The sequence below is a fragment of the Spermophilus citellus genome (genome assembly GCF_964194105.1).
Source record: "Spermophilus citellus genome assembly, chromosome: 8".
Lineage (NCBI taxonomy): Eukaryota > Metazoa > Chordata > Mammalia > Rodentia > Sciuridae > Spermophilus > Spermophilus citellus.
In genome coordinates this window covers 111,277,495-111,292,217 of record NC_138189.1, presented here as the reverse complement: position 1 = coordinate 111,292,217, position 14,723 = coordinate 111,277,495, and the positions used below count along the sequence as shown (strand labels likewise).

At 33.0% G+C, this 14,723-nt stretch overlaps 1 protein-coding gene across 1 annotated transcript in view; it reads left to right on the top strand.

Annotated features, from left to right (window-relative positions):
* The window catches only part of PDLIM5 (PDZ and LIM domain 5), a 125,226-nt gene extending 117,368 nt beyond the window's left edge, over nucleotides 1-7,858 (top strand). The window contains exons 5-9 of the mRNA XM_081303662.1: nucleotides 2,957-2,971; nucleotides 5,409-5,426; nucleotides 5,641-5,813; nucleotides 6,147-6,183; nucleotides 6,727-7,858. Of these exons, the coding sequence (XP_081159788.1) occupies nucleotides 2,957-2,971; nucleotides 5,409-5,426; nucleotides 5,641-5,813; nucleotides 6,147-6,183; nucleotides 6,727-6,820 (337 nt within the window). The 3' untranslated portion in view covers nucleotides 6,821-7,858. The remainder of the gene's footprint in view (nucleotides 1-2,956; nucleotides 2,972-5,408; nucleotides 5,427-5,640; nucleotides 5,814-6,146; nucleotides 6,184-6,726) is intronic.
* The last annotated feature ends 6,865 nt before the right edge of the window (nucleotides 7,859-14,723 follow it).

Below are 14,723 nucleotides of genomic sequence, written 5' to 3'. Positions count from 1 at the left end.
TGATTATTCTGAGCATGTGTTGAAATTCTTAATCCATATTATAAAGTAAAATTGGAAATATGAGATATCTAACTTAGACATACCCAAGAGAATTAACTTTTGAGTTATTAGAGAACTTCTTTCTAAACAGCTGTGGTCTCATTGATTGTATAGTTTCATGTTATTTATGTATAGGAATGTCACACACCAGTGTATAATAAAAATTATCAAACCCTGATTTATTGTCTTTTAAAAGTTAACTTCTTATAAACAACAACTTTTGCTAGTTCCTGGGTTCCAGTATAACAAAAAATTTGATTTGGAAAGGTGGGACAATGGAACTTGAAAAAAATAAATTTAAACCTACAGATTAAATATAATTTTTAAAAATTCATGATTCAGAGTCATTAATTTGTTAGGTATTACTATGCATTGTGTATTAGGTATTCTATGCATTTTGCTGTGTGTCTCTGAATATATTATATGATCTAATTCTCATGAGAACTGAATGTCAAGAGAGCACATAATTTTCTCAAGTCATGTGTCTTGTAAGTGATTAGCTGAGATTTGAGCTTAGGTCATTTAAAGCCAAATTTTGATGTGCCTTCCAGTGTATCACCTGCTTTTGACTTGCTTTTTTTGTTAGTTTGAGTTAGTATTTGTTTTTATAATGACTATGGAGTTGAATCAAAAGCTTATAAGTGAATTGATATTTTTTATTTTTTTGTTTTGTTTTGTTTTGTTTTTGAGTAATAAAGGCATCTATCCCAACAACAAATCAGTATCTACATAGTTTTCAAAGTGCCTTCAAATATGTTAAAAATGAGTCCTCTTGGGGCTGGGATGATAGCTCAGTGACAGAGCGCTTCCCTAGCATGTGTGAGGCACTGGGTTTGATCCTCAGCACCACATAAAATAAATAAAAAATAAAAATATTGTGTCCATTTGCAACTACAAATATTTAAAAAAATGAATCCCCTTACAAAAAGTCCGAAGGAGGCCCAGTGTGGTGGCATATGCCTGTAATCCCAGCAGCTCCAGAGGATCCCAAATTCAAAGCCAGCTTCAGCAATTTACGAGACCCTGTCTCAAAATTTAAAAATAAGGGTTGGGGATGTAGCTCAGTAGATAAGTACCCCTGGGTTTAATCTCTGATACCACCAAAAAAAAAAAAAAAAAAAAAAAAAAAAAAGGACAGAAAAATTGTAGTTCATTTCATAATTGAGGAACACAGTTTTCTTTAGATTACAATTTTCCTAGAGCAAGGTGAAGTGGGCAACACAACTAAGGCCAAGTTAACTGGCTGCTTTGGTGATAAGTTTGCCACTTATCTGCACTATTCCATTTGAGTACATTTTTTTAACAATATGGAAATACTTGTTTGACATTAAAATTGGCATCTTTGGATTAAGATCAATCAACCCTCCATTTAATGTCCTTTACCACTAAAGTTTGCACTAATCAAGTTATGATTATTCTGAGCATGTGTTGAAATTCTTAATCCATATTATAAAGTAAAATTAGAAATATGAGATATCTTATAAAGTAAAATTGGAAATATGAGATATCTAATATCTGCCTGCAACTTCACGTTGAGATAAAACATTTTTCCTCAGCTTTAAAATACGTACATATATATATATATATATATATATATATATATATATATATATCTCTAAAATCGGTATCAGTTCAGAGAGATTATCTTGCAAAACTATTTTCCTGTTATTTAAAATAGCAAAAAAGAGAAGAGAATGCTTTACACTATGACTGGCAAAGAATATAGACAGGCAAACTGTTGAGATCAACTTACTTCTGTGTCCTACCCTCATTGAGTGGAACCTAACCCTGTGTGTTGAGTTTATCAACTTAATTTAAAGTGGAATTATAGCCACACAGACCTTTTTAAACACTAAAGCTGACAGTCAGTTTTTCTCACTATGAATTTTTATTTATTCTGACTAAACGTAATTGGAGGATCCAAGAACACTACAAGGTGTTCTTTGATAAATAATACAAAGTTTATATTTTGTTTTCTATCCACAATGGAACGTGAATATATTTGTTTTTAACAATTCTACCCTTAATAGGCTATGTGAATGAATTGTTTTGACCTTCTCTCTATTCAGGTATTATCAACCCATTTCCTTTAGCATATCAAATCAGATATACTTTTCTGGGAAGTAATTATGTCACTGATAATACAAAGCTGTGGAGTTCCCACACCAATTCTGAAGTTACTAGGACTTGTTCATGATTGAGGGAGGTGAGACTGAGAGACAGGGAAAAGTATGAAAATTGAGAGAGAGAGAGAGCCCATTATTCATGATCCTACATCTTCATCAGATATTTTACATTTAAGAAAAAAAAATGTTTTCCAGTAGTGTAACATTCTCTGGCAGTGTATGATAGGGATAATGTATGTAAAGAGATTACTCTGGTGGTTAATATTATACTTCTCTGATATGAGACTGAAACATTTTTCTCTTTGTTGATTCTAAAAGTGATTGTAAGCAGAACTATTTCTTCATGTTTTATCAAACTATTTTATTCTCTGCCTTTTGTTAGGAATACTATTAATAATTTGAACTCATATTAAAGTGAATTTTATAAAAATCTGAATTTTTTTTGTAGTGGATCTTTCTTGGTATTTAGTAACATGGAGACTTGAACTAGCATTAGTACATGCAATGATTTTCAGTTTTTAGGGGATAAAAAATATAGAACTGTTATCCTAGTAATAATAATAGGACAGAATTTTGACTAATATTTGTGCATTTTTGTCTACATTTGCATGATTATTTTGATGCATGGTATTTATATAACATCTTCTCTTAAATTCATTGCTTTGAATTTTGCTATTTCATTTTTTTCTCTTACTATTCCTTTTTCTTCATCTCTGCTTGTGTTCCATCATCCTTGGAATATCAATCTCATCTTTATCACGTCTTTATTATGTGTATTATTCCTCCTTCAGTAATCCTGGCACTGTGTAAGTACTTATGGCTCATTTCATCATTGTGTGTCTGTAACTTTTCATCTTGCTCTCAACTTAACACCACCAGCAAATCTTATTAATATAATTTCATTATAAGAAGTCTCAAAAATGTTAAGGAGCATAAGAATCATGGTTTTCATGACAGATAACTTCTTTCTTTAAATTTTTTTTTAATTGTAGGTGGACACAATATATTTATTTATTTTTATGTGGTGCTGAGGATCGAACCCAATGCCTCACATATATGAGACTGGCACTCTACCACTGAGCTATAGCCCCAGCCCCTCAGAGAACTTCTTATGAATCATTGGGTGTGTTTGGAACATCCACCCTTTAGCAGTGGAAAAACTTATAAGCTAACTATGTTCAGGGGGATGGGTAAATGTTCTGGACAGTGTACACTGAAATTAGAGATATAGTTTGGATTTTAAAAAAAATTGAATGAACTTGCTAATTTTGAAAGTCCATATTTTGAAATGAATTACTTGCTCTTGAGAGTTAAGTTTATATTGTATCTCAAAATATTTTAAAATAAAATCATTAAAATTATTGTTTTCCTTAATCATAGTCATCAGAGTCAGAGTATCAGAACCAGAAAATGCTAAGTAAATGTTTAGAAAATTCATGTCACTAATATGAGACTTTAGCCATGGTTAACAACAAAGTCTAAGATAAATTCTACTTTTTGCAAGTATGCTGTAGCTAAATATTACTTCAATTGTGGCATTTTAGTATTTTAGTGTCTTAGCATGACAACATTTTTTTGTATTTTTATAGACAAAACCTTTTTCAAAAGATAAAAAAAAGTCTTATACTTGAAATTGGCAATATTTGGGAGTAAACTACATTCACTAATTGTAGAGCAGTTTAAAACTATAATATTTAGAAGCTGAATGTAAACTTTTCAAGTACTTACATAAGAGCTATTTTATATGTGCCCAAAACAATGTGTTTATGGAATAATCTCTATTTCCTAGTTTCTAAAAATTTTGTCTATTTTAAAAAGGACTAGATTTTGTTGGTACTAGTAAAGATCTTTTAAATATTTTACTGCAGGGATTATGAAATTATAATTATAATATGTCTTTCCATTTAGCGCATGAATGTTTTTGATTCTGTTCTTTTTATATGCCGATGATCCATCATCTTAGAAGACATGTTGTGATTGTTTTTTCTGATCATCATAAAATAACGTGATGATGATCATTATTGGGGGCTAGAAACTGTAGAGAGCACTTTATGTACATTTTGAATCTTATTTATTCCTCAGAATAACCTTTAAAGATTTAATTCACAAGTCTCACATAGAAAACAGAGACTCAGAGAAGTGAACTAACTTGTAAGAAACACACTGAGTGGAGGATTTAGTGTTGCAACTTGATCTGATTCTAAAGCCAATGTTACTGACTTTAATTCTATCATGTTCTTTGTGGGGAAAAGACTCCAGTGAACTTGGACAGTTTTGATAGTGTTACTGTTATAAAATGATAGCAATCACATGACACCCTGATCACACTGTGATGTTTCAGCAGTGAGTTAAACCTGGCAGATCCTGCCACCCACACCTGACTACTTTTTCTACATAGACCTTTGGCCAATAGTCTGCTAAGCAAGACTCGTGTTACTTTTTCTCTTCTGAAATTTTAAATTTTAAATTCATAACTCCAACTGTTTGCATTTGTCCTATTTTGAGGAAAGAGAAACAAGGAGTGTTTATTATGTTCAGTAGAGCTTAAAGAATTAAAATAATATACATTGTAAATTCTTTAGTCTTTATGTTATGCTAATAGAAAACTGAATGTTCTTAGCAAAGCTGGAGTTCTCAAACTCTATAGTTTATATCTGTCTTCGATATAAATTATTACCTTGAATCCTCAGAACAATGTAATATTCTTGCTTTATCAGTGGAAAACACTGATACTCAGTGAAACTGATTTGTCTAAAATCATACACCGAAAAGTGATAGAGCTACACTTTCAATCCTTTTCTTTTCATAAATATCTCAGTGATTTCTAATATTGCACAATCATCATCAGTATACTGATCCTGCCCAATAGTTTTATTCAGGATAAAGAGATCTATATATATATAAATGAAGAAAATCAATTCTGACCCTTTTCAAAATTATGTTTGAAATTACTGATTTAGCCTGTACTAAACCAGTCTTGGTTGCTAGGCTTAGTGAAGAGGTGATCTAATTTTGGTAACTCCCAACACATTCTACAGCATATTGATATTAAACTGTGGTTAAATCATAGTTCATACCTTTGTCTTATGTGGCATATGATGAATGATAGAAGTAATTTTCAGTTGTTTGATTTTGACTACTTTAGACTTTTCATTTTCTAGTTTCCTTTTTTCCTTATTATTTTCCTTTCCTTTTCTTCATGTTGGAAATCTTTCTTCTGCTGCCTTCTTCTGTCAATTAAAGGAAAACCCCACCTAAACGGTAATGTTTCTGTTGAATATGTTTTTATAGTGTTAGTTTGTATGAACCTTTTAAGTACATTGTTTTTAACTGATTAAAGAAAAGCTAAGCCTATTTTAGAAAGGTACTTTTAAAAAAAAATTGAGACTGGGACAGTACTTGTATAAGCAAGCTATATAAAAGGAATATTGAGGTTTAAATATTTAAATAATTTTTTAAAAAATCTTTTCCCTAGGCCACCAAGAAAACACATTGTGGAGCGTAATACAGAGTTTTATCACATACCCACTCATAGTGATGCCAGCAAGAAGAGACTGATTGAGGATACTGAAGACTGGCGCCCAAGGACTGGAACAACTCAGTCTCGCTCTTTCCGAATCCTTGCCCAGATCACTGGGACTGAACATAGTAAGTGATCTTCTAGGGATCCTAATGGATGATATGCTTTGCCCCAGAGAATAGTACTTAGACTAATTTGGCAGTTACTGGAAAACAACCCTAGGACACTGTACTTTTAAATTAGTTATGCATAATATGGGTACTGCAAATGAGATGTCAGTCTGGGAGAGTTACATAGAGAAGAGAAGGAGTATTGAATAGTTACAACCAATAGAACATGGTATATAGAATTTTTCTTTGTGGCTCTGTGAAACTTGAGTGTTTGATATTGACACAGATAATTGCTTAAGAGATTTTGAAGTTAAAAAAGACAAAGTAATACTGCATATTTTCATATTTCAGTGAAAGAATCTGAAGCTGATAATGCAAAGAAGGCAAAGTAAGTTTCTTTATCTTTTTGTAAGTTGAATGCTTTTCTTTCATGAATGGTCTCAATTTGGTTTTTCAAATTTTCAAATGTAATGAATGATATGGCATTTTGTCTTTGCAAATAGAAGCTAAGCATTTAACTGTGGTGCCTTTAGTGTGACCTAAATGTACAACTTAACAGCTTTTTAAAGTAGTAAATATTGTCTGGATCTTGGCTGAGGCATATTCTCTTTAGTACTGAAGTAAGAGGTGGGCCAAACAGTGTAATTGGGAATGCTTTGCTAACAGAATATATCTCTCTGAATGAGTTCATGTGTTGTCTTGCAGTCACTTTATTTTGGGCATAAAAATTGATGTTTCCAGGAGGGCTCTGTAGATTAATTTCTGTATTTCTAAAACTGCTCTACCTTTAAAATCTTTGCTATTTAACAAAAAGCTATGTGTAAGCTTTTATAAGGCATGTTTTCTGCATGATGGAATTAGTGTAGAATCTTTTCCTCTCTTTTTTATGACTCTTCTATCACTCTTTTTTTTTTTTCTCTTATTTCCACAGGGAAAAGATACCCCTTCACGTCTTTAGTCCCAAATACACAAAATTACGTGACTGGCACCATGAAGTTTCAGCACGTGCTCTTAACGTACAGTGATTTATGAGCCTTGCCCCCCAAGCAGTCAGCACATACCTTTTCATTCACTTTTTCTTTTTCAACTTGATAGCAAAATCTGTATTAAATTTGTCTGATGAAAAAAATAGAAACTTTTCTATACTTTTCTAACAATTTCCTGTTGTCATGAAAATAAGGAAGATGAACATGTTTTGTGCTAGGTGGTAGCTCACAAGTGTAAAACCAAAGAAAATAATGAAGGCACTAGATCTAATCAGAGGATTTACATCTGTTTCTATTGTTACTATGGTAGAAACCTTGAAAAAAGAATTATTTTCATAAGTTGGGTTTGTTTGGTTAGTTGAAGCAGAGGCATATGAACAAATAATGTCCTTGTCTAATTTGGAAAATACTTCCTTTAAAATGTGATTACTTTTCCTGAGATTACTTTTAAGTTCGTTATTATGGAATGGTCAAAGTTGATTGTACATTATTCTAAGTACACAAATAGGAGGAGGAAAGATTAAACAGAGAGAACTTTGTTAGATAAGAGTCCATTGTAGATTTAGGTATCTTTTAAAACAGGCACTCTTCAGGGGGGTTGTATGAAGAAGAGGAAGCCAAGATTTGGCTTCTAAACATGGAAAGAAGATTCTACTCCTGTTTGCAATGGAAAATACAGTGTTCTTTTGGGTTGGTTAGATTCAAAATCCTGTTTTCTACCAAGAAAATATATGTAAGCTGGTAGGTATTTTTATGGTATAGGAAATTTCTAGGTATTAACTATTAAAACATAGAAAGATAGTTTGCTTCACTTTTAAATCAGAGGAAAATAATAATAAAACACATTGTAATATGAACGATTCTGAGATTTCAGAGAAATATTTTACTTAGTGTTGTAAACTATTGTGTGTTGCTGCTATCCTTAGGAAGCAATGTTTTGGGCAGTACATGGAAGCTAAAAATCTATGAGAAATGCTTTCTGCCTTGTAATATAATGTATTATATAGTAGATCTAAATGCAGTAATAAATGCGTTTGAAGTTTGGAAAATTATTGTAATAAAGTTGCCTTTAACTTAGCTTTGTACTTGTTCTGTTTCCTTGAGGCTAGTAACCTTGCTGTTCAGGACCTGTTACAATATCACAGGGGTAAAATCACTAATTACCTTGATATTTCTTTTGGAAAATGTTTTTAATTTTGTGACATTACTAAATGTAAAACATGGCAAAAGCCCACTTTTGTTTTCTCCTGAATTGTTACATTATTTAACATAACATCATACGTGAATAACATATATGATCACTTAAACTGTGATATGACATAAAATTATTCTTTGTGAATGATTACTGAAACTTCTTGCCTGCATTCAAGGATCCATTTATATTTTTCCAGGATATCTACACTTGAATGTCACCCTAGTAGGATAATTGCCTAATAACACAGAAAAACTAACATTAACTTTAGTTAGTGATTGGTTACTATTTAAAACTTCACCTGGTAAATGTATTTAAAAAGTAATTCTAGAATTTATTGTTGCTCATTTCCACTATACATCCAGATATAAGACGTCTTACTTTATTGCATCAGTTCTTCTTCAGACACCAAGCAGTTTTGCCCAATTGGGCTTTTGTGATCCTGACATCACTTCCAGTTATTACTCTGTCTCTGGCCTCTGTAAGAAAATCTACTTTCTTAGACTAGGCCTTCCTATACCTAATAATTCTTATCTCAAAAAATAATGTTTGAAAGAAGATTGAATTAAAGTCACATAAAAATAAATAATGTGAGAGAGTTAACATGGGATTTTCTACCAAGAACCAAATTTCTAAAATAACTACAGAATTGATAGAAAGAACTACTAAAAAGAGTTTTAGGTAAATAAAAAAATTTTTTTTCCTAATACAGACAAGAGAGCATACATAGAATTATGTAACTCAAAATACGGGCTATTGAAAATAAGAATTTAATACCATGTATAATTAAAATTTTTAATGTATCATCACAAGAACAGACTTAGATTAATGAAATGATTCATATTTGAGTAGAAGGATAAATTTTCAGCCAGGATCACAAAGGACATTCCATTTGACCCTGTCAGAAGTTAAATTCCTGAGCTCAATGGATCTTTTGGGACATCTTATATTCCTAGCTTTAAAGCTAGCCAAAAATTATAAAAGCCTCTTACAAAAATGTTATTGTAAGTCTAATGGCCTAATTTATGACTTATTTTTGTTTGTCTCTCTTATATAGATTTTGTTCTAAGCTTTTCTTAAATATAAAGTTGGGAAGTTACTCTTTAAGAATTTTGAACATTTTTTTCCTTACAGTGTTTTACCAGTCAGAAGATGGAATGTGTCTCTTTTTTGTCACCTCAAAAAAAAAATTGTAGAAACAGAAACACTTATTTTGTACATTATATGCCATTTAGGAAGGCTCACATATATAAACATCTCAGAGCTTGTTGAATAGATGTTATGATATTGGGATACAAAATAGGAGTTTCACCTACTATTCAGTATTATTCAAAAAATACAAAATGATATGGTTTCCCCCTAGTTATTATCATTCTGATATGTATTTAAAATCATGAATCATAAATATTCATTTATTGTCTGTGTTCATTCTTCCAAGTAATTACTACATACTTACATGCTAGACACTAGTCTATATACTACAGATACAGTAGTGAATAACAGTTAAATATAAAAATAAGATGATCAGAGGCAATTTTGTTAGCAAGGTAATAAAATAGGCTAATGAGAAATTTGTCTTAGGCAGGGCAGGATTATTTTAGATTATGTGGAGATCGGAGGAGATGACTCTTTGGAGAGGAGAAGCCAGCTGAATGATGATTTTTGAGGACGGTGTTCCAGGCTGAGGAAACAGTGTGGAAAGTACTGTGGCAAGTACTCAGATCAGAAAGTCAGTGTAGCTGAAACATTCAGGACGGAAGCATGACATAAAACCATAGTTCTTAAGAATATGGGCAAATAACATATTTCCATTACTATCACAGCATTTCAAGTGGGAAATTATCCTGTCATTTCTCACTACTTTCAAGTAGAATTAGAAAAATGAAGAGTCAAGGAGGTTTGTCAGTTTGCTGAATGAAGTGCACACCTAGTTAGTGCCAACCCTGATTTCTGATTTCTGATAGTCTTATTGAGATCCAGTGAAGACCTAAAAAGAGAAGGCATAAAGGTACTATATGTTTGTAACCTTAGTAGGGTACAGAAACACAGTGTCCTGTAAGCATGTATAAAGCCACACAAAAATGAAACCTGGACATCTGAAATTTTGATATTTCATATACTCTTCATAATTTAGTGTTGAATTTGACATTTTAGTCCTCTCTATAAAAACCTAGCAAGAATTATTTGGGCTGATTCCTTTTGTTTCTCCTATTGAAGGAAATTCCTTAAGCTAAGAAATAGTTCCTGATCATTCTTCCAAAATAGGCTTTTTGATGTTGTTGTTAGAATAGTGAGAAACAGGAAATGATAAATAATTGAGGGTATTAAATTCACATTTGTGACTGTTTGATTACTTTCTGCTCCTGAGTTTCCATTTCTTTAAAACACGAAGTTATAATCTGCAGTGGACACTGTGCCCACTGATAACATAACTTGAGTGGACAACGCAGGCAGCCTTCCTGTAACCCCTTCACCATCACCTCAGCTGTTCATGTTCAGTGAGCTCATTGATCTTAGATGCTAGGAAGGAAAGGTGAAGAGCCTTGCCATTTCACCCTATTTAGCGACAACTTGGGAGGACTCCTCTAGCTCCAGAGGTGCTATAGGGTCAGCTGAAGCTGTCCTAAGTTCTCAGTGGTAGCTCAACTTCTGCCCATTTCTGCTACAGGGCCTCCTTCACAGATCCTAATCCTAGAGGCACTTCTTAATGAACCCCCTCCATGCTAAACTCTGCTGTGAAGTCTGCTCTTTGAAGACCCTTTTCTGCAAGAGAATCATAATCCTTTGAATCCCAATTTGGTCCTCAGTTGCATAGATTCCTTTTTATTCATCTCATCATTTCCAGTATCCTTGCAACTTCTTCATTTATTTATTTATTTTTTTGGTAGTTGCAGTTGGGCACAATACCTTTATGTATTTATCTTTATGTGGTGCTGAGGATTGAACCCAAGGCCTTGCATGCGTGAGGCAAGCACTCTATGCTGAGCCATAACTCCAGCCCCTCTTTGCCACTTCTTATCCCTTCTCCTAAACCTTCAGCCCAGATCACAATCATATAATTTAAGGGAGTCTATAAAGTAAAAGATCTGTTGAGATGCCTGGAAGTCAGGAAGAAGATGCCTTTGCTTTCTTTTTTTTTGTCTTAAGTAGAGTGTTTATTGATAGCTTCAGAGACTACCCATGTAGGAGTAATAAGTAAGTAAAGGTATTTAGAAATCAAATATACTCAATGAGCTGTATCAATGAAGCAAGGAAATAAAAACCTTCAAAATGAAAATGAGAACTGAATAAATATAATGATATATATAATATCATTAAATGATAAATATAATTTCCTACTTAAAATAGGAAAGCATTGTTGAAAATATTATTATAATTTGCATGTGCCAATTTTAATTTTCTATATGTAGCATTTTAGAATCATACCTGTTAGGCCTTAATCAATTGTCACTTAATAGTGAACAATCTGCTGGGGTTTTTTTAATATTTATTTTTTGGTTGTAGTTGGACACAATACCTTTAATTAATTTATTTATTTTTATGTGGTGCTGAGGATCAAACCCAGGGCCTCGCATGTTCTAGGCAAGTGCTCTACCACGGAGCCACAAACCCAGCCCACAATCTGCTTTTTTCCAATTTTACATTTTTATAAGTGTTCCTCGGTTCTCTTTTGGGGGAGATGCTGCTGCTGAGTAGCCTTTGGAATTGTTTTGGTAATATGCAGATACCACAAAGTCAGGAGGGGGCTGCTAGAGTGCTAAATAAATAGCCCTCATCAACAAGAAATCATCCAGCACCAAATTCCAGTGTTGTACTACTGAGAATAATGGGCTGAGTGAAAATGCCATCTCTCTCAAGGTGTTTTTTTGTTGTTGTTGTTTTGCTTTTTTTTTTTTTTTAAATCATTCTCACATCACAACTCTAGCCACACATGCTTACCTACGTACACCCTCTCCACAACCAAAGGACAAATAATCTTACTTCTGAACTAACTGTACTCTCTTTTGACACCTCTTTTCTAATTTATATTATGGATACGATGTATCCTAACTTTCCGACTAGAGTATGAGTTTGTCAAAGACAAGAGTCTTTCTATTATGTAAATTGGAATGAATGATAAGCATTGTATTTCTTCCTGGCTGCAACTATAACTGTGTAAGTAAAGGTCTGTATATACAATGAAATGACTTCTCTTGAAGGTAGGTGTTAGGATTTCAAGATTCATCTCTGTCAGTCTATTCTTAAATTAGAAATACACCGTGTAATGTAGCTCTGTCACAGATTGGGTAGTTTAAATAGTAGAAATTAGTTTTCTAATAGCTCTGGAAGCTGGAAGTCCCAGATCAAGGTACCAGCAGGGTTAGTTTGTAGTGAAGCCTCTCTTCCCGGTTTGGACATGGTGATTTTCTCACCGTGCACTCACATGGCCTTTCCTCTGGATGAGTTCACAGGAAAGGATAGTATAAAACAAGTGGCAGGTAAGGATATGTAGACACATTAATTCTCTTTTTCTCTTCTAAGGACACAGTCACACAAATTCGGGTTCCACCATTATGATCTCATTTAACCTTAATTGCCACCCCAAGGGACCTATATCCAAATTTATTCACACTGAGGATTAAATTAATTGGGGTGGGGGAGATGACTCAATTCAGACCATAACACACTAAAACTGATTAGACAGATTAACATTTAAGAAAAAGTTGTTCTTAAGTAGAACCACTGCCTTGGACCCAATAGAAAGCATTGTTGTTAACTTTCTTGTGGCACTTTCTTTTCTACTTTAGATAGGCATTTGTCTCCATGTCCTATGTCTCCAGCTAGAATATAAGTCCTTTAAATACAAGCATTTTAGTATTTCCTGCCATGTTTGGTACTAACAGTTCTGACAGTATGTAATTGCGTATTTCTTCAGTTTTCTACTTGTTGAACTCTTAAGAAAAAATTAATTACAGTATGGTATACAATATTTTAATTGCAGATTCAATATAGTCAAATTTTTATTAAAGTGTCAAGGTATTAATATCTATATTTAAATGTTATACCATATCTAAGTTGCTGAAATAAGAATTATAGTGCTTTGGATAACCTGATTGCCAAAAGTTAACACTTTCTCCCTGGAATTATCTATTTATTAAAAAGCTGTGGAAAGTTTTTTATTCATTAAATGAACATTTATTTCTTAATCTTTGGATTTTTGGAGTGTTTTAGCATGAAATAAATACATGTAGACTCCTGGGAGGAGAACATAACTAATTGTAGAAAAAAGAATATGAGATGCTTAGTTAATGCTCTAATTGGAAAACAAAACAACAGAAATAACTTTGTCTTAAATAAGCAAATGTTTAAAGTCAAGAATCTATTCTACAATATTTAAAAGAAGTCACAGAGCTGTTGGGGGATGCAACTCATTGTTACTATGCATCCCTGGCACTGCAAATACAAATAAATAAGGCAATAACCATCTTATTATTAATATAATAATAATATAAATAGTGATATTAATAAGTTTACTACCAGAACAGAGTCATTTGGGAGACCATAGAAAGTTTCAATTAAAAATAATTATCTTGGGGCTGAGGATGTGGCTCAAGCGGTAACGCATGTGCGGGGCACTGGGTTCAATCCTCAGCACCACGTAAAATAAAATAAAGATGTTGTGTCCACCGAAAACTGAAAAATAAATATTAAAAATTCTCTCTCTCTCTCTCTTCTCTCTCTCTCTAGCTCTCTCTTTAAAAAATTATCTTAAAAAAACATGAGTATACTGGGCTGGGGATGTGGCTCAAGCAGTAGCGCGCTCGCCTGGCATGCGTGTGGCCCGGGTTCGATCCTCAGCACCACATACAAATAAAAACTAAAAAATAAATATTAAAAAAATTCTCTCTCTCTCTCTTTAAAAAAAAAAAAAATTGGTATACTTTCTTTGTCTGGCTCACAATCCTCCTGTCTCAGCCTCCCAAGCTGCTGGGATTGCAGGTGTGTGCCACCACACCTAGCAGAAATACACTCTTAAAAGCTGTCCAGTAGCACTAAATAATGTCCACATGGTTTCTAGCTGATGGGCATCAGAATGGAATTTTGGCACTCTAAGAATAAATCTTAAGTTACTTCTTGAACCAAAACCTATCAGCTTTGTATATTCATTGGCATTGAGAAAGGAGAAATTACATAAATATTTCCAAGCATACTGATTTATGAGTTTTATAAAATTTCAGTTTGTTCATAGATATTTATGACCCTTTTTATCTCTCCTTAGAGATAGATGAAGAAACACAATTTGCTGCCTGATTCTCTGTCTTCATTATTGTTGTGTTTCACAAACAACTTAAGTCACCTTTAAATATCCTTACTAAGTCATATGTCAGATGCATAGATAGTTATTTCCCCAAATTACTATTCTTCATATGCTATACAAGAAAAGTGGGAACCATTCCCTGGTCTTATATTTGCAAATATTTTTATGAGGTGAGAATTAACTATCATACTTGCTCCCAAAAGATAGGGTACTAACATCTCCACAGCATAGCCTAATTAAAAAAAAAAATGTAGATGGACACACAATATCTTTATTTTTATGTGGTGCTTAGGATCAAACTGAGTGCCTTACACATGCAAGGCAAGTGCTTTACCACTGAGTTACAGTCCCAGCCTCTAGCCTAATTTAAAAAATAAAAAAATATAGCCCCTGAGAATCTCTTAGCTGATACCATCATAGACATTTCCACAAAATATGTTGGCCAACCTAGA